This window comes from Protopterus annectens, chromosome 4.part0 (genome assembly GCF_019279795.1).
Source record: "Protopterus annectens isolate FY-2018-M chromosome 4.part0, PAN1.0, whole genome shotgun sequence".
Classification (NCBI taxonomy): Eukaryota; Metazoa; Chordata; order Ceratodontiformes; family Protopteridae; genus Protopterus; species Protopterus annectens.
The window spans coordinates 2,224,982-2,245,688 of NC_056733.1; the positions used below are offsets into that span (position 1 = coordinate 2,224,982).

The 20,707-nt window shown below is 38.5% G+C and overlaps 1 protein-coding gene across 1 annotated transcript in view; it reads right to left on the reverse strand.

Moving 5' to 3' along the window:
* UTP6 (UTP6 small subunit processome component) overlaps positions 1 to 20,075 on the reverse strand; it is a 1,596,914-nt gene extending 1,576,839 nt beyond the window's left edge. The window contains exon 1 of the mRNA XM_044068038.1: positions 19,888 to 20,075. Coding sequence (XP_043923973.1) covers positions 19,888 to 19,979 — 92 coding nt within the window. The 5' untranslated portion in view covers positions 19,980 to 20,075. The remainder of the gene's footprint in view (positions 1 to 19,887) is intronic.
* Between the last annotated feature and the right edge of the window lie 632 nt (positions 20,076 to 20,707).

The window sequence follows — 20,707 nt, forward strand, 5'->3', positions numbered from 1 at the left end:
CTGAACATGGTACTTAGGTGGGAATGTATAAAGCAATGCATGCCACGTACAATGTTTGTAACTGTGAACACATTAACATGGTTTATTTTCTTTATATAAAAAGTATGCTCGCCTTTGTCTTCTGTGATATGATCAACTCATTAAAAAAAAATGAATTTGTAAATGAGCACCAACAGTGACCACTCTCTTCAAGGCCAAAGATTATGTTTTGAATATAACTTACCATTCTTTGTACTACATAAATTAGCTCAATGTCCTCCGAAAGCTAGAATTATATCAAGGGGTACAAAATTTTACAATCGGCATCTTCAAGATGTCAGCACTCAGACAAACTGTAGCTGGCTTGATAAATTAAGCAGGCTAGTTCAAACAGCAAGTCTGTGTTTCATTTCCATAATGCCCATTGCTTTAAAGACGGCCAGGATACTATTGCAGAAACTACAGCTTTACTAAATCCCTACATATTGCCTAAGAAACATCAGCTCTGAGACATTTATTTATTATTTTATTTGCAATTTGATTAACGGGGAAGTCCACTGGGCCGAATTGACCCATTTTCAGTGGAGGCCCAGGGAGAAAAGCTCCAAGATGCATTATACAATTTAAATACAAATGATAGTTAATATTAAAGATCTTGTGTAGAATAGTTACTCATAAATGCATTCAATATCATGCATAGTTGACAAATTCATTAAGCTTGAAGGTAGGGATCACACAGTTTCATTTGAGGAAAACAGATATGGGTTAGGTGTGGAAACAGTTTACATACAAACCTTTTAAAAAATGTAAATACGCTTTACATACACACATCAACAGTAGAATGTTATTTACAATATTTAAAAGGTTGGGCTGTGTGAGGGTAGCTGTAGGAGGTGAGAGCTTAGAGAGAAGCTATAGAAATTGTTGAGAGCTGAGATAGGCTCATAGGAAGATAACTATGACAGTTGTTGAGCTTGGGAACCAGAGCGAGAACCCCCCTTGGATTAGGTTGGGTGAAGGCAAGTAATTTCCATTTAGTGGACAGGCGTTTGAATAGCTGGGTTTTGAAGTTTTATGAGTTTGGTAAGGTTCTTAATGTGGAGGGAAGGGAATTCCATTTTTTGCCTAGTGAGAAAGATAGGAGAAGTTGGCTAGCAGGACGTTTAGGTTTATGGATAGTAATTAAGTTCTGATTTTCAGATCTTAGAGCTCTGTTGGGTGTAGAAGGGGGAAGGATGTTAGTTAGAGCGGGACATTTTGTTGGGTAAAATGAGTCTATGTGCAGTAGTGAGTTGGAGATAGTCTAGGTAGTTTGGGAGTTCAAGCCAATTCAGGGATTGTAGGGTTAGGCAGTGATGGGTGGTATTTTTAGATTTAGAGGCAAATTTAGAGATTTTGTTGTAGCAGTTTTCTAGTTTAGAGGTGATAAAGGAGGACAGGTTGGTTAGGAGAGGGGCTCCATATAATAAGGAAGGAAGGAAGAAGATAAGTCGAGGCCAGAGTTTGCCTGGTAGAGTTGGAGAGAAAGCGATTATTCCTACACAGCATACCTAGCTTTTGGTGGGTTTTCTTAATATTTTGTTGAATATGAATATCAAACTGGAGGTGTTCATCTACAGTAATGTCAAGTAGTTTGGCAGAGGGGACTACTTCTATAGGTGAGTTGGTTTGACTATAGACTTTAAAGTTGTTTTTATCGTAGGAGAGGGTCTCTGTGGGAGGGAATAGTAGAATCTTTGATTTATTTGCATTGAGAGAGGGGTGGTTTTGGCGCATTCAGTTTTCAGTTGTTGAGAAGGCAGTTTGGGTTTTAGTCAGCAATTCAGCAAGGTTTGAGGCACAGCTGACTAAGGTTGAATCGTCTGCGTATTGAAAGATTTTAGCATCACGAATAGCAGTGTGAAAGTTATTGATGAAGATGTTAAAAAGCATTGGCCCAAGGATGAATTCCTGTGGTACGCCAGTTGGGGTAGGTGGGAAGGAAAAGATGGAGTTATTCCATCTGACTGCCTGTGATCTGCCTGATAGATAGCTGGAGAATCATGATAAAGCATTATGTGAGAGATTAAGGTTTGAGAGATGACAGAAAAGGTGCCAGTGGGAAACAGTTTCAAAGGGTTTAGACAGATAGAGTAAAATAGTAGAAACTAAGTGGCCTGAATCTTGGGCTTGATTGACAGTTTCTAGGAAAGAGGGTAGAGCGGTTATTGTGCTATGGCCTGGATGGAAGCCATGCTCAGTAGGAGTGAAAAGATTGTTTTGGGTCAGGAAAGGCATAAGTTGGAGATGGATGCATTTTTCTAGGATTCTGGAGATTGGTGAGAGCAAAGCAACAGGGCAAAAGTTTGAGATGCTAGTATTTTTGCCTCCTTTATGAAGAGGAAGAATATAAGCGGAGCACCAGAATTTGGGGATGTATGATTCTTTTAAGGATCGGTTGATAATGATGCTGATTTGGGAGTGCAATGCCATCAGCAGCACATTTTAGGAAGGAAGAGGGAATATTGTTGGGAGCGTTAGAGCAAGGTTTAAGTTTGGACAAAAGTTTTTTTTATAAAGTTGGTGGAGATGTGTTTGAGTTCAAACAGATGAGGCGAGTTAGAAGAGGGAGTGTGTAGAGCAGTTGGGTTATTGGGAAATATCTTTGTGACGGTAGTAATAGTGTCTATGAAAAATTAGTTAAATTCAGAGCCTAGTTCGAGATAAGATTTACTTGGGTCAGGACAGGGATTATTCTTGGAGCCTGGATTGAGGAGTGAGTTTACCGAGTTCCAGAATTTTTTGGGGGGGTTTATTGTTACTGGACTGAAGTTTGATACAGTAGGATTTTTTGTCTTTGATGATTAGCTGTTTTGCATGGCTGCAGAGCCGTTTATATTGGAGCAAGGCATTGTCCAGTTTATTGATTTGGTAAAGCTTCCATAGTTTGTCGCTTTGGTGCATAATCTGTTCTGTCTCTTTGGATAGCCAAGGAGCAGTTTTAGTTTTTATCCTTTTGTTTCTTGGTGGGGCTAGTGAGTTTAAACTTTCAAGAAAGACAGAGTTGAAGTATTCTATAGCCTTGTCAAGAGGAAGGATGTTTAGAATTTGCCAGTTCATTTGTTTGAAAGTAGTTGGGTTGAAGCTAGTGAGGTTACGAGTTTGAATGTACTGATGCTGGTGTGGGGAGGAACTAGTTGAGCGACGTATGATGGCTGGGAGGTGGTCGCTAAAGATATCAGGAATTGTGCCAGCATTGGTTATTTTATTTGGATCTGAGACTAGGACCCAATCTACAGTGGATCCGGGAGGGTTTGTTAGGTCAAGTGATGGAGAGGATTATTTGAGTGAAGTTACAAGTTAATGGATAGGGATGGATAGGGGCAATTGATTTTATTCCAGTCAATATTCACAACACCAAGTTTCATCGTTAATTTCAGTAGAGGCCCATAGGAGAATATTTTCGAGTGTAGAGATATTGTTAGCAGGTGAGATATATATATATATATATATATATATATATATATATATATATATATATATATATAGGGCAATGATGCAGATATTTTTATGTTTATTTAATTTTAGAATTCCAGCAGTTAGTTCAGTGTTCTGGAATTGAGGAATTGGAATTTGGAGGGGAATTAATATAAGAAGGTTGGAGTAGACTAGGGCAGTGCCTCCACCTTTTTTATTTAGTCAGTCATTTCTGAGACAGTGAAATTATGGGGGCAGAATCTCAGAGTCTGAGATAAAGGGCTTGAGCCAGGTTTCAGAGATGGTCAAGATATCTAGTTGTTTATGGCTTAACCAAGCTTGAAATTGGTGTACTTTGTTGTTTAGACTTTGTGCATTAATTGTAAAAATCTTTAGGGTGTTGAGATAGGAGTAAGAGGGTAAGGGATGAGTGTTGTTAAAGGATGTAGGACCAAGGTTAGGATGGGTATCACCAGCTTGGACTAGGTTGAAGGAGATATCCTTTAGCCATATTGGTCTGCCAGGCATGAATTTTGGTAGATTGTAGATTGGAGCAGGTGACAGTATCTTGACTTTAGAGGAGAAGAGTTTAGGGTGGAATAGGTGCAGAGGGATGGGCTGAATGACAGTAGAGGAGATAAGAGTGGAAATGGAAGTAAGAGTGAGGGCGAAGGTGGGTTTATATGGTAGCTGTCTTTGTAGGTGGTATTGGACAAGCATAGGTGGACTGTGAGGTAGCATAGTATAAGGGAAGTAGGAACAGAAAGAGGAGGCTGGGGGACTGGAGGGTGTGATAACTTGAGGAGAGCATGTTGGAGCAAAGAGACAGTGGTATGACTGGTTAGGAAAATACAGAAGGCTAGGAAGAAGAAAGGGTTTAAAAAGTGATGGAGGTATTCTAGAGACTTAAGGAAAGAGGAGGGGACTATAATTACTGGGTGGAGTACATATTACAGAGTTTAAGAATGATGGCTATAGGTGGGAGGAGTAATGAGAGGGGAGCTGGTATTGGGTAATTAGGCTGAGAGGGTTGGGGTACAATAGGAATAAAGCTAGGTGTACTGGGGGCGGGTGGGAAATGGGGGCAGGGTAGGGGAGCGGAGTGAGCCCGTAGGGCGGAGCGGGAAAGAACACTAGAGGCGAGTATGGCAGAAAAAGTATCAGCAAAGAGCAGTTTAAAGGCTGTAGTTGGAATGTATGAACTATATTTCCAGCCAGTGACAAAAGCTTGAATGGCCCACACAATGAAAGAGGTCAACTATGGAAGGTGGTAGTGAGAACTCTGTGCCGGTTAACTCATCCTGCTGCAGAAAGGCAGGCTGGTTTGCTGCAAACATGACTTGTGAACACAGAGTTGCACACAAATTGGGAATGAGCACTTAGCTCAGTCAATCTGTAAATTATCTAATTAACCAAATATCACTTGTTAAAATTACTTTTCATTCTTAAACTGTGTTTAAACCAGCTTTAATTTATACACAATAACTTTCCAACCTAATTTGTCATTCCATCTCCTTGTTTTCCAACAAGGTATTCACATCCCTGCCTCTTACATGAATCTCATAGTACTAAAAGTGCAATGGGTGACAAGATGTAGGGTTTAGTGAGACACCACCAACCCGTGCAAAAAAAAAAAAAAATCTACACATTTACTTAGTTCTTTATGAGTGTGTTGACCGGGGTAGAGCATGATCCACTGGACTATTTTTCAGGTTCAGCCTGGGATTTGAAATCAGATAAAAGAATACAAGCTAAAAAGAAGTTGGTTACATGGCATTTTACATTAAGAAACAGTAATACAGTCAAAGATATAAAAATGGTTGTACAAATAATTAGTGCAACGCTGGCAACAGGCTGTTAAATGATTTTACAAAAGGAGCATACAAACTAGTAAAGGCATTTATGTCTCATAATGAATACAGTATTACACAATAAAACACTAGTAAAGAAACTCTATTCTTGTGCTACTTAAGGAATCCTCTACAGTACTATAAAAATTAGTGAAGGCACACTCCCAATCTTAATCTCTCAACTCTAAACTGTTACTTTTTCACTTAAAAATATAAAAAATGGTGCTATAAGTGCTCGAACCAAACCAAGAAAAATAAAAGAGCACAGCGTTGCGAGTCCACAATCCTTATTTAATGTTAAAAAATAATAAAACAAACAGGTTAAGCACTTTCATCAATTAGTATGACTTCTTCAGAACAAAGGTGGTGTTCCTATTGTTCATATATATTGCAAGATTCTTCTATTTCCCTTGATAATAAAAATAAAAGTCATGTTTTCTTAAAAAGTGGTGGTAGTTGTTCCAACAAGTTAGTTTATATAGCCATCTGCAATACCTGTTCTTCCTTCTATGTAGGTAAGACAGAGAGAATGTTTAAAACTAGAATATATGAACACCTCTATGATATAAAAAATAAAAAAGATACTAATGCTTTATACAAAGCATAGCATTGTATGCAATGGTTATTTATATTTTAAGTTTGGTATACTTGAATTTGTAACAGTTGAAGCAAGGGGTGGTGATTGGCAAAATGTATTATATAAAGTTATTGTGGCAGTTAAGATTAGCTGCTGATTATCCACCTGGGCTTAATGAGCATATTACTATAATGCCAATTCTTAAAGAAAAGGCAAATCAAGTCTAGTACTGTCAACAACGTTTGCTATAACTACGTGCTTTTGTGACAGTATTCTTGTATTCTTTTCTGCGTATGTTATGTGGATATGGTTATTTCTGATGTAATTATCTGTTTTTTTTGCACCTAACTCTTGTTTGTATACTTCAGTATGTTCATTTCCCATAAATGGAATTGGTTGGTTTAGAACCAATGGCAGACCAGCAACTTGTATTTAAATGTAAAATTCACAATGACAGTTTGTTCTGAAGAAGTCACACTTTTTCACAAACTAAATTCCAATCCACAAACTACTCCAACAATTTTCCCTTTAACAGTACATGCTTGCTCTCCCAGTTTCGTTTGAATTATAATCTTTTCTATTGTCAGCTATACCGCCCCCATATTTTTCCCTCTCTTTACACAATAAGTATCTTACACTGCTGTGTTTTCAGGAGACAGGAGAAAGAATAGTTACAATCATTGTGCCAATCATTAATTTTGTCATGTTATATCGGATTATATATTACTGTATTATATATTTATTTTTCTATTTTTTTTTTTTTTTTTTTTTTTTTTATTGTTAGAATGTGTGATTTTAAAGGAGCATTTCTCCCTGGGCCTTTACTGAAAATGGGTCACTCGTGGCCTAGTATGTTCATCCTGGTAATCAAAACACAAATAAGTAAATAAATACATTTCATATTACATATGCACATGAGAAAGAGGAGGGAAATAGGGGATGCATTTCTGTATGTGATGGTATGAAAAAAGTCTAGATGTGGTATGGCTGGGAGGGGGAGGAAGATGAAAGATGTGGGAGGAAAGCTTTAAGGAGTCAACCATTGTGTCTAAGAAATGGTGGTAAAAGGAAGCAGAAAACAGAGGTATACGAGGAGGACCTTGGCAAGTACGCCAGTTAATCTGCTACAGCAGTATTCTAAGGCCTAACAGCAGGGTGTGGCATACCTACATATGGAATAATGAGAGTTGGTGGATCTCAAAGAACCAGCAACAGTTACAGGGCAGAGAGAGTTGGTGAACAATGTTGTAGTTCAGACTGCATGACAGTGTTGGATCCAAAGCAGTTGCATTTGGATTTATTAAGCAGGAAGTATGTTTAATCTATTTACGGAAACTAATGAGGAGTTGTAATGTTTAACATCTTCAGGTATACTTTCCCAAACTTTAGCCGCCAACACAGAAAAAAAGTATGGGCTATACATTCAGATTCAGTGGAATTTGCAAACGGGGTGCTTTTGACAAAGAGACACCATATTTTAAGGGAGAAGAACTCTTGTTAGAATTCTCTGAACAAAGAAGTGGAAGCTTTCTTCCCATGATAGTCTGTATAACAGGATACCCAAAAGGAGGGATATTATTTGCAGTATGGGCAGCCGTTTTTTTGCAAGACTAAAATGACACTCCTTTTTAGAGCATAGGGTTAATGAGGTGGTAAACATAGTTTGTCAAATTCCATAAAAATCAAATGTTGCATATACTAAAGCTGAGCTGCCAGCAAATACCATGCTACACATAACAATGTAGACAACACACTGAAAGGCTATATGCATGCATACATATATAAAAAAGACACACAAAACTATATACATATACACAAAACACACAAATTATATATATATATATATATATATATATATATATATATATATATATATATATACACACACACACACACACACACACACACACACACACACACACACACACACACACACACACACACACACACACACACAGATATTTTCTTTGGTGATTTTAACTCACTATTGGAGGTGCGGGAACTTAAGTGGCAGCTGCTTCATAATGCCAACTCTTTCCCTGGTCTGAAAAAGTCCCTAAATACTAAACATATGCTAAAATGGCTTAGATAACTAATCACATTATTAATTAACTTTTAATCATTAACAAAATATCTTTGAAATATCCAGAGTACTTACATGTTCAGTTTTTATTGCATTTTTTTTACCGCTGTATTTCCTTGGTTACTGCGGACTACTTTTTATTATTTGTTTACATGAAACAAAAGATTTTTTATTGGATGCTTAATTTCTATATACTGAACTATTTGTGTGAATATCTATGTTTCTTAAGAAGTTCTTTTTACATTAAAGAACAAAAGCGCTCAACACCAGCTTAGCTGCGTTTTTTGTTTACCCTGGAGAAGGAAGTGTTTTTGTATGTAGTTTTTTTTCTTTGCCTTCGTTCCTATGTTTTTTTTTTAAATATATATATTTATATACACATATAAATACACACACACGTGTATATATTTCAGAATTCATTGACAGTTTATTAAACCCTATTGTCCAGACCACTCCCTTTTATTTACGGGACTCTTGGAACTTTTTAAACGCCCTCTTTCTTCATCAACTGGAGGGGGACACTTTACCCCAAAATCCTACACACTGAGGGTATATAGCATGTAAGGGCCTTACTGAATAAATATTGGGCCTTTTCGAATGTTAAAATAGACACCATTTGTACCCTGATTTTAACAGTACTAAAAAGGAATTTCTTCCATTTTAATGGAATGATTTACCACCAAGTTAAAGGGTGGAGATCGGATCTAAAATGGCCCCTGCATATGTGAATCATATTTTGAGTGCTTGGGAAACAGACTCTGTTGCTACCTGGTTTTCAACACACAAAATTGTATTTTACTGATGATATTTTTGTGTGGCGAAGTACTAAATGGGACTTGCATGCTTTTATTGCATCACTCTCCGATAATATTCCAAAAATTTAGGCTTTCAGGAGATACTGAAATCACACTGAACACTTCCACACATAGCTAGCATTCTACCAATTTAAGAAAAGAAAAAAATCGGAACTACTTTGAGTTTACTAGTCAACATCTGTGTTTTATAAAAAGAATATTGTTAGGGGTCAGTTCACAAGACTGTCATAGGACGTTACTAGACTATTGGCCTTGAGGCCCTTATAAGCCTAGTCAAGAGTTTAGCCTATGCACAGACAAATCAGCACCCGATGCCCATTGTCCAGCAGGGCCAAAGGTGGAATCCCAGGGATGCATTTTCTAATTTCCCATTATGTTATCCAAATTGTGCTTAAAAAGGTACACTGCTTGACATGGAGAGGGAGTCTATTCCATAGATGTGGGAGTCTCAGGACACAAATCTGTCCTGCTAGCAAGTCCTGTTGATGTCACAGACCAGGTTGAGGCCGGGTGCACAGGTTACACGAGTGGAGCTTGACTTGCGGATATGCAGCAGTAGCATCAAGGCGGACTCAGAGATCATCGGTCATGTATTATTAGTGATGAAGACACTTTTGTTAAGGAACGCTGCTTCCTCAGCGTCTTATTTGTTAATATAAAATACCCTACACACTTCACATAACATTTGAATGAAGTCAACAAATTCAGACAAACTAAGTTCCATCCAATTCTCAAGCAAAGATTCCAGCCAGACTCCAAACAACAAGAATGGTCAGACCAAACTCCCCCACTCCCAACAACCAGTTATACTGCCAGTATTGACCAAACTCCCACATTAACCAATCACAATGCCACCTGGTACCAAACCCATACTGCATCCAATGATAATGTTGTGGACCAAACCCTCAGTTTTTGTTACCAAATTACTTTGGACATGGCATCTATTACAAACATTATGTCCCGCAACTGGGATACTAACAGCAGCAAGGAAGTGGCTGTGAGTTTGGGTAAAGCTCCTATTTTTTCACATAAAAAAACTTACTCATTAAGGGCCTCCTTTGAAACCTTGGATGTTCGTGTGTGAGTATGTTATATATATATAAAAATAATATATATTATACACATACGTGTGTGTGTATATTTTACATTATATATATATATATATATATCATACACACACACAAATACATATATACACACACATACATATATACACACATACACAAATATATATATATATATATATATATATATATATATATATACATATATATATATATACACATACATATGTACACATATATATATATATATATATACACACACCCTATATATTACACGTACACATATACATATATACACACACATTTATATATATATACACATTTTATATGTTAACTCACCCAACTAATAAGATCCACTATGACTAGAGCCAACAAAACCACTAACAGGTAGCACATGCTGGACTAGATATTGACAAACCCCATAACATAAAAATCATCTGGTTGCTTACCAGATACTGTAAGTGACCACCTCCCAAACTATGTAATCAAACATGGTTTACGCAAGCAAATCCTAATTTTTTTAATAAACAATTTAACCAAATTTGACAAATACATAATTTAACCAAATTTGACAAATACACAATTGCTACAGCTGCAATGTATTAAGAGCAATGTCCTTTAATGAAGCAGTTATTCACTTCAATCACACCTTCCTAAAAATACTAAATAATTTGGTACCACTAGGACAAGAAAGGCAAAAACTTACACAGCATCATGGCTGACTAAAGAGAACAGCTCATGCTACAAAGAGATAAAGAATGGAAATAACAGTTTAAGAATGAAACACAACATGCCTACCAAATTTTAGATATCTAAGACAGCGTACCAACATTCTTGTTAAATCTGACAAGAACTCGTTCGAAGTAATTTGCAACAAAACAACCCCAAGCATTTTGATCCTCCCTAAATAAACTATTACGCTCTGACCATACCACTACACCCTGTCATTCCACTTCAAGCAACAAAAAATCCATTGACATGGAATGGACTCATTTTATCCATTGCTTTTCGGACTTTTGGCTAAGATCAAGTGTAACACTCATATCACCAATCAATTACCACCTCACTTCACTTCTCCCACTTCCATCTTTTTCTCAAAAGCTATGTACTTTCCAAGTTTTCAGCCTGTCCCAACATCAACCATAAAAAATATTACTAGTCAAATTAAAAGCAACAACCTCAGCTGCCGAGAACATTCCCACAGAGTTCCTTAAAATAAGCGCAGAAACATTAGTCTTCCTTGTCTCCATTCTGATCAACCAGTCAATAACTGAAAACTATGCCCCATCCATTTGAAAAATATCCATTATTACATCCCTTTATAAAGGAGGTACTTCAACAGAGTTAACTAGCAATAAACCTACTGCTATCCTATCACCCCTCTCTAGAATCCTTGAGAAATGTATTCACTCTCAGCTTATGAGACATACAAGCACACACAACTGCCTCTCCAACACCCAGCATGATTTCAGGCCAACCACAGTAATACTACTACCCTCTTCAACTTCACCAACATAGTAAACCAATGCAGAAATGAGGGCAACTTTGCTTCTTCACTTTTCACTGACTTTTCTAAAGCATATGACACATTACCCACCCAAAGTTCCAAGAAAGAGGAAATGTAATGACTTGACAGCCATTAAAATTTCCCTACAGAGTACTCTGTCAAAAATACTGGGCAAGCAAATGAGTAACTAGGGAATTTTTTTCCCCAGTTGGATACAGGGTCTGAATTGTGCAGACATAGTACGATCTTGTTAAGTTCAGTTCTGGTGGCTGGCAAAAAAAGCAGTAACTGGAAAATGGAAATCAAAACCAACTATGCTTCAAGTAGTGAACACGAACACAGAGAATAAGAAATGGGATTTTTGGAAAGTAGTATAAGTAAATTACATAGAAAGAAATTGAAGTTGTGGTAACAATAAATACAGAAACATTTCTGGAGGAGGTTTAAGTGAAGGCAGGAATTGAATAATTTACATAATGTAATGATTACAGTATATATAAAAATATATATGCATCTTGTTATGAACTTATTAATATGGTTTGGTTACTTTTATATACATTTAAGTCTACATCACAAGAAATAATTCAATAAAGGTGTTAAAAAAAAACCACAGTTCTCCAAATCGTGGATTTCTGACCGTTAAAAAAGGCAGAAAAGTCATGGGCAGTACAAGTGAGTTTATGTACATTTTCCCCTCTCCATAAATCAACTAAGGGAAGGGCAGCAACAAATGTAATCCATTAAACTACTAAATAAGCTAGCCTCCTTAAGCCTAACACAGTCAGCCCTCTTCTGGTTTCTCAGTTAACTGCCTGTTGGTGGTCAGTTAATTAAGTGGCAAAATTAACTCTCCACCCTATTACCGGTCTCAGCAGGAGTACCCCAAGGTTCAATTCTCGGTCTATTGTCTTCAACATATTCACCAATAGGCTCAGCACAGCCACCAGACATGTAACCCTTGTTCAATACACAGATGACCCCTCCTTCATATGTTCAGTTCCCGCCCTACCAGAACTCCTACAAACAACCCAACAATCTTTCCAACACATTGAAAAGTACCTCACAGATTCTCAACTCGTACTCAATCCAAATAAACAAAGCTTATGCTTTTCACCAATAGCAAAGTTTCTGATAACTCTCCCCCCTTAACCATCTACTCAGCCAATAAAACTAAAACTTAACATGTAAAGCACACCAAACTCCTTGGAGTTACAACTGGCAACTACCTAATATTTGACAAACACCTCAGTCTTCCAAAAAAGCCCACATTAAGCTAGGCTCACTACACACATTCAAGCCATACCCAACAGATGTCACTAGATATTCTACAGCTAGGACTCATCTACTCTCTACCCTTCTGTATGCCTCACCAACATTCACTAATCTCAGAAAATCAGATTAAAAGAAATGGAGTCCAGCTATAACAAAAAAAAAAAATATATAAAAAAAATAAATAAATGAACGCAAAATTCCCTAACCTACCACATCACTGCACAGCACTTCATAAACCAAATTGGAATGAACTACACAATCTAGTATCCCTCAACCAACTAACTTTCATTCACTCCCTCTTCCACCATCCAGACAACTGCCCAGCAGTCAAGAGCTTAAATGTAACCTTACTCAAATGGGAGGCCACCAAGATCCTCCAGCAAACTGCTACTCAAAAGTACCTAAATCTAATAATTGTTACGGCAACTCTATATTCTCCCACCAAATATCCGAGTCCTGGAATTCCATGCCTCAGACAATACTAAATTCTAGCAACATATCTAAGTTTAAAAACTACTGCTCAAGGAACACCTAACCAAAAATGGCTTTGCTCCTGCACTAATCCAGGCTGATCTTTCTGTACTTCCTTGTTCTTGCAACCAAAAGCTCTCTTCTATTACTAAATTCCAACATTCAAACTATGCCTTCTCTCACAGAATTCCAATTTTTCTCTACCTATCTCAAGCTCACTAATGCTCCCATCTTTATCTACCTATCTCAAGCATCCTACACTTTCATCATATTCCCTTCTTCTTGTACTTCACCTCAATATTGCCTTAGTGATCACTGTTTAGAACAAGTAACACTAGCATAGCAACAGCCATATTCTTGTTCATATAACATACTTGTACCTCATAAATATTTACCACCAAAATCATGATATTTATCTGCTGATCAGTCATTTCTCTACAATGGCACAAGCTATTTCATACTACTTTATTTGTTAGCTTTCTTTTTTTTTTTCGCTTTATATTACTCTCTCAATTTTTATGGTTTATGTATCGACTACTTACTACCTATATTTCCAGAATTATGTATTCTCGATTTATTGTACTGTTTTTTCAGTGTGTTGTTTGTAATTAAGCTTTTCTCCCTGGGCCCCTCCTCTGAAAAAGGGCCACTGGCCCAGTCGGACATCCCTGGTAAACAAGTGTAAAAAAAAAAAAAAAAAAAAAAAAAAAAAAAAATTCTAAGCTTCTTTTCTGCCTTTCCTGTTACTAAAGTAGTCCAGGTACAAAACAGCTCTGGATACAGCAAATCTGTAAGCTTGAGTTCCCCAGACCTTTCGATGTTAGAAGTAAGACTTCCAGCTTATCAGTGGGAGTGGTAAGCAATAAACAGCCCATCTACCACAAGAGGAGTGGTTTCTGGCAATGAAACTGTAGTTTATTGGCCGTTTGGGCAGGTTTTCTATTCCTTTTTAGTTTAAAAGCCCGTGTTTGCGCTTGTTTAAGCTCCGCAGATCCTGTTTTGGCATCCTGCAGACTACAAGAGCAACAGAAAGGAGAAAGAGAGACTTTAAGTGCCTCCATTTTGATTTTTTTTCTGATTATACTGCTTTCTGCACTTGTCGTTTTTTTCATTTAATTGCTTTTAATTTTAACTTTATTTGCTTTAATATTCCTACACACTCAAATGTGCTAGCTTGCAATGCATTTAAAGTATATTATCAGTGCCAAAAAGTCTGCTCTTCAAATTTTCCCTTGGATCTTGCTAGATCTCTTCTCTCTTGCACTTTAACTAGCTTATACCTAGCAGTTCATCAGGCTTTTAGTGGCAATTATTGTAGCACACAAAAGTGTTATCAGCACTAGACGTCCTATAAGGAAACAGTTCCAGTACTTTGTAATGATGACCATCCCTCCTGGCATGTCTAAAAGTCAGTTTCCTGTGCTTTCTCCTATCAACCTACTGAACTTGGGCATTCTGAGGCAGTGTAGCAACAACCTCATATACAGAGACAACCCTCTCCTCTTACCTCCCAACACTCAGACTTGTGAGATATGCGCTTATATCTCCAAACTGTAAGCCATGCACTCGCCAGCCAAGATCGGAATAGCTGGTCAAGAAGAGAAGGTCAACACCTACACCACACAACATGGAACACATAGCCCTCCAGAATACCCACCATCACGACCCTCACATAAAAACACAAACACACCCACCTTTGCGGAGGCTCTTAACAGAAATCTACCCAAACAGCAGAGACCTCCAAGGCAGAAACCCACAATCACCACAAGACAGCACAAACCACAAGACACATAGCTCACCTACACAATGTGCCCCTCAACCCAAGCCCCTAAGGCAGAACAGCTGGCCCAATACAATAATCATAGGTGACTCAATAGTGAGGCAGACTGATGTCCCACTCACTAGGCTGAATAAGGAGAAGGTAACAGTCAGCTGTCTATCAAGTGCCAGAATCTGACGCATAACAAACACATTCAAGTCACTCCACAACAAGTACAAATATGACTGTCACTGTCCATGTGCGTGTGAATGACCCGAAAAGCATCTCCCTGGACTACATGAAAAGAGACATGGTGGAGTTCTGGGATTATGTGGCCCAGGCAGGTATGACCCTAGCCCTGAGCAGCATCCTGCCATCGGCCAGAATGATACCGCACTACAAACAGAAAATGACTGACTTCAACAACTGGCTAAGTTTCTAGTGTCATTCTAAGGGGATCCAGTATCCATCTGCTTGGGGTGACAAGAATGACATACCGCGATATTTTATCAGAGATGGCCTACATCTGTCACCCCTGGGTTTCCAGGTACTGGCTAAGACTCTTGCCACCCCTATAGCGCCTTTTTAGGCAGTGTTCCAAAGACCAAATTACCACCATAACAACTATAAATAAATGCAATCTGAGGGTCATGCTGCTCAACACTGGAAGTCTAAATAAGATGCACTCGCTCGAAGCACTCCTCAAAAATGGAGAAAAATCGACATTTGTGCTGTAACGGAGACCTGGTTTAAAGCAGTAAAAAGCACCCCTGCGCAACCAGGGTATAACTCATTCCACACCTTTCAGCTCCAGAACATGGACCGAAGCTCCAAAAGTGGTGGTGTCTCCATATTCATAAAGGATATGCACACCTCCAGACTAGTAGCCCAGCTGAACAAATCCGAGACATTCCAGGTACAACTAACATTGGGTAAGACAGCAATTCAGGTCGTAGCCTGCTATATGTTCCCAACCATGTCCCAAGACTCTCACTCCACATTCCTAACCACCCTGGAAACTATTAAGATCCAACCCAACACTCTCATACTATGACTTCAGCTGCTCCTCAATCAACTGAGAAAACTTCTCATGCACCAATGTAATGGCCCAATGCTTCCTGGAATTCATCGGTTCCAATGCCCTGGACCGGCTCATTCCTAACCCCACAAGAGAAAGCAACATCCTTGACCTAGTTATTACCAACATGGGCAAATGCATGGAACTAGCCATACCCAACAGAACCAAAACGCTCTCCAAGCCAATCTGGTGGTCCCCTGCCATTAATAAACTCTACAACAGAAAAAAAGAATCTGTTGCAGAAAAAGGTGAAGTCCCAAGATTGGAAAAATTCCCTTATTAGCCTCAACAAAAAGTGGAAATTCCTCATAAAAACCTCCAAAGCCAGCTATGAAGGCAGAATTGCAGCAGACACTAAAAGCAACCACAAAGCCTTCTATAGTTGTATCAAGAATCTCCACGGCAATACCCAGATTTGCTCAGAGTTACTGAATAGTACCTCCTACACTGACCAAACAGATATTGCAAATGACAGATTCAGTGCCAACTTTACCCCTCTTTCCCCCTGAAAAGGGCCAATCTCAATAACGGAAGAATGCCAGGCATCCAGCATTACTGCAGCGCAGGTTAAAGCTGCACTGTCCAAGGCCAAGAATACAGCTTCAATGGGACCCGACAATATCCCTGGCTATGTTCTACATGAATTACAAGGTGAAATGGCACCACATCTGTGTGCTCTGTTCACTCATAGCCTCACCTCTGGCTTTGTCCCTATTGAATGGTGCACTGCTACAGTCATCCCTCTCCATAAAGGAGGAGCGACTACAGACCCTGGAAATTATCACTCCATTAGTCTGACACATAATGCTATGAGCGTTGTCGCCTCACAGTAAGAGGCTGTCAGTTTGATTCTCAGCTAGAGCGTCTTCTGCATGGAGACATGTGTGAATGGGCGTACCTTCGTTGAAGGTTGTACGTCAGGGCTGGTAACTCGGCACGTAAAAATCAACTACCAATCATTAGCAGACCGGAGTTCCGATGTGGCGACCCCTAACCGGGAAAAGCCGAAAGACACAAACAAACAAATGAAGCGCATCATCATGGACCTAATTAACCAGGACACAGGGAATCTCCAAACTCTAGATCTCACGCAATTTGGTTTTGTGAAAGGTAGATCATGCCTGCTCAACCTGGTTGACTTCTTTGAGTCAGTCACCAGAGCTGCGGATGAAGGTAAGGCAGTTCATAAAGCCTACCTCGATCTGGCCAAGGCCTTTTATATCATTCCTCACTCAGGTATTCGTGATAAACTCACCAAACTAGGCATCAACCTCTATATCATTAGGTGGGTTGCAAATTGGCTCACAAATAGAACCCACAATGTTAAAGTAACAGACTCCAAGTCAGACTGCCGAATCAGTCCCGAGTTCTCTCCTGTTTGGCATCTACTTCTCAGAAGTCCAGGCCAACACAGAGGGACTCTGGCTGACCAAGTTCACAGACGACTGTAAGCTGGGAGCCATTATTAACTCCACAAGTGATGCAGACATCCTACAGAAAATCATCACCGAGACCAATGACGGATATTGAAACCATGGCCTTAATTAAGCTCAATGCCAAAAAATGCATCATCATCCCCTTTGGGCAAAACTCAGTTCCCAGTAATTACCACATCGATGGGAGCCCACTGAACACTGAAGGCATTCTAAGAAATCTGGCGACAAGATGACAACAACCTCTCCCTTGACATAGGTCACTGTGGTCAGAAAGTCCTATGTGGCACATCTCATTACCAAGGGTTTTGCATCCAGGAAGAAAGAGGTCATCATTTCTCTCTACTCTTCCCTCATTAGACCAATCAGAGTATAATGCCCCATTTGGCATATACCTCACTAGACACCTGCAACAGCTGAAGAGGCCACAAAAAGTACCTCACGAAGGGGATCCTAGGCCTTAAACACATGTCCTACATGGACAGACTCAAAAACTCCAACTATTCTCTGTCTCATATCGTCTACTAAGAGGCAATCTCTGCTTGACTTACAAAGCCATGTCTGACGCAGCTCTGTCAAAAATTTTACACCTTAAGAAATCCCAATCCCTCCGCACCACATGCTCCAGAAACCTCAACCTCATTACCACAATCAACAGAACATGCTGGAGGGGACAGGTTCATAACCCAGAGACTGCCCATGCTCTGGAATAGACTTCCAATACATGTCAAGCAAAGCACTTCACTGGCCCTCTTCAAAAGAAATCTTATGAGTGGATGGGAAATAGAAAGTTCACCCCGGGGATCAATCCAGTGGCTCTAATTGATAGAGCCACTGGGAACTAATGTCAGACGGTACAATGCCAGGGCAATTCTATGGGCTAGGCTTGTAAAGGCTCCAGGGTCATTAGCCTAGTACACACATATGAACCTATGAAAATTAAATAAAAGAAATAATTCTAGCTACATAAACTTGCCTCTTTTCAGCACTAACCAGCTTGCGGGCGATCATCAAGTTGGTAAAACAATACTCCAGTTCAAGAAGCACTGAACATGGTTACTAGGACAGATATCAAGGCTCGTCTTGACTGAGAAGTAGCCCTCCTTAAATGGACAACTTAACTAAAAATAAATTGAATACATCCATGTTTTCAAGTTACAGGCATAAAAAATGTAAACTATTTTTTTTTTTCAAATTCTCCTTCCCAGATGTACATAATATTTTTATTGCTTACCTGAGACAAGGTTTAACTAAAGATGTTCTTCTTATCAAGCAGAAACAGTTGCAGTTTTATCTGGCAAAAGAACAAGTACAATGCAAAGCTTGGCTTCTGATTAAATAGAGAAAAAGAACTATACAACTTTGTAAAATATCTAGCAGTACAGTCACATTTCTGTCAAACAAACGAACAACTATTTGCTACACAGAACAGAGGACTGAAACTTGTGAAGCAAAAAGCTTCTTGAAACAGGAGTATGGCTATCAGCCTTGGCTACTACATTGTCTCAAGTCACTTAGCCAGATTTATGTTTGTGGGTCATCACTAAAGAGACACTTCAGCCAAACAGGTCTTACAGATTTAACAAAAATAGATTAATACATTAACACTTAAAAAGAAACAACATTCTTAGAACGATACAACTGAAAAAGCCAGTAAATTTCACCATGCAGGTATAGTGTGTATATTTATTTTGCAAAGTTAATCGAGCTAGTCAAACTCAACAAAAAGCTACTGACACATTTTAATATTATTTACATGTACCTCTCAAATGTTAGTGATTTGGGCTCAAAGTTTAGCTATGTCCCCCCAATACTGGTGATTTGGGGGAGAAAAGGTTGTGGACTACACTTAATAAATAATGGCAATCAACAGTAAGTCTTCTTGTACTTCTGAAAATCTTTATTACCTCACAAGCCCCCATTTTTGTTATTCTCTGATTAACTGTATTAATATTTTAAAGTGTCCATGATGACATCTGGATTTGTCCCTGAATTTAGAGGTGAAACTCTGATGAAAGCTATGATCTTCACTAACAAACTAGAGCTGGTCAACAAGATCTGGAGTAACACCGTTTGTGTCATCTTGTTGCTTGCCCTGTACAGCCCAGTACACTGCTCTAGAATATCTGTGTATCTTATTATTAAAGCGTAGCAGCCACATGGGTGCTGAAAATTAGCTGAGGGATGTCTGTTTTTCCCCCCCCCCCAAGGCAGATTGTCCCTAGGAATCCTTTCAGGCTGGCCGTCTTTCTGTTAAGTAGCCCACATCAGTTAAGGTTTTTTAACGTAAACAAATGAATAATTTAAGAATCAAAGTAACACAAAACCGCCTAATAACGATACAACACATATATAAAACATTAACATTCTGTGTTTCACTACTAATTATATACCACGATGGTGACTACGATACAACCACATAATAAACGTGGAAAACATACTATTTATTACAGTTTAATAACGGACCATTTACTACTACGCACAAAAAATGGAAAACATACTAGAACTTATTACACTGTAAGAATTATCCTTTTACCACTCACTTGATTTCTTTTGGCGTAAAAAGACCTACTCTCTCCAGCTGTTCCAATTCGGGGATCCTATCTTCAATTCGCTGTTGAATAATTTCAGCCATAATTATCTAAACCTAAAATAACTCCACGTTCCAATCAGTAACCAGACTTGCCTCTAAAGAGGCATGAGACTGAAGTACGCTGAATAAACTTCCGGGTACACAAGCTTCCCCATAGTTTTCTATCCGGGCTGCTGTCCTATTAAAGCCGTGAATAACATTGCTTGTGTTATGTAGAGGTTATCAAGGGATAAAGCATTCAAAGTTGATTTGCAGCTTTTGTTCATTTGTTATATTTGCTGAAAAGCTGTTTTTATTAAATACTTTCAGATTATTTCTCAAATAAGTATCGTTATATTCAAATATATAGTAGAACAACGTACAAAACAAACTGAATTTATTTACACTAAGCGCATAATGTATTAACTGTATAGTGTTGTAGTAAAATTCGGAGCACATACATTGCTTGTAAAAAATGCTAATTTTAAAAGAGGAAGTTTGTCTTGCAAATAGTTGTGTTCGAACTATGTCAGTAGTATTAGCATACAGTAGAATATGTTTTAAGAAGTTTTAATATTTTCCTCCTGAGCTATACAAAAATACATTTAGTTATAAAAGCATGCTCAGTCAGGGTTGGTAGGCATCCTGCGATGAATATTATATGGTATTTTCAGTTGCTTATAAAGTTATTTTATTCTCATTCGGATCTCTTGTCATCACTATTGTAGATCGATCAAAAGTTAAAGCTTGAGTCTTCAAAATGTTTAGATAAGAAGCATAGTTTGGTAAAG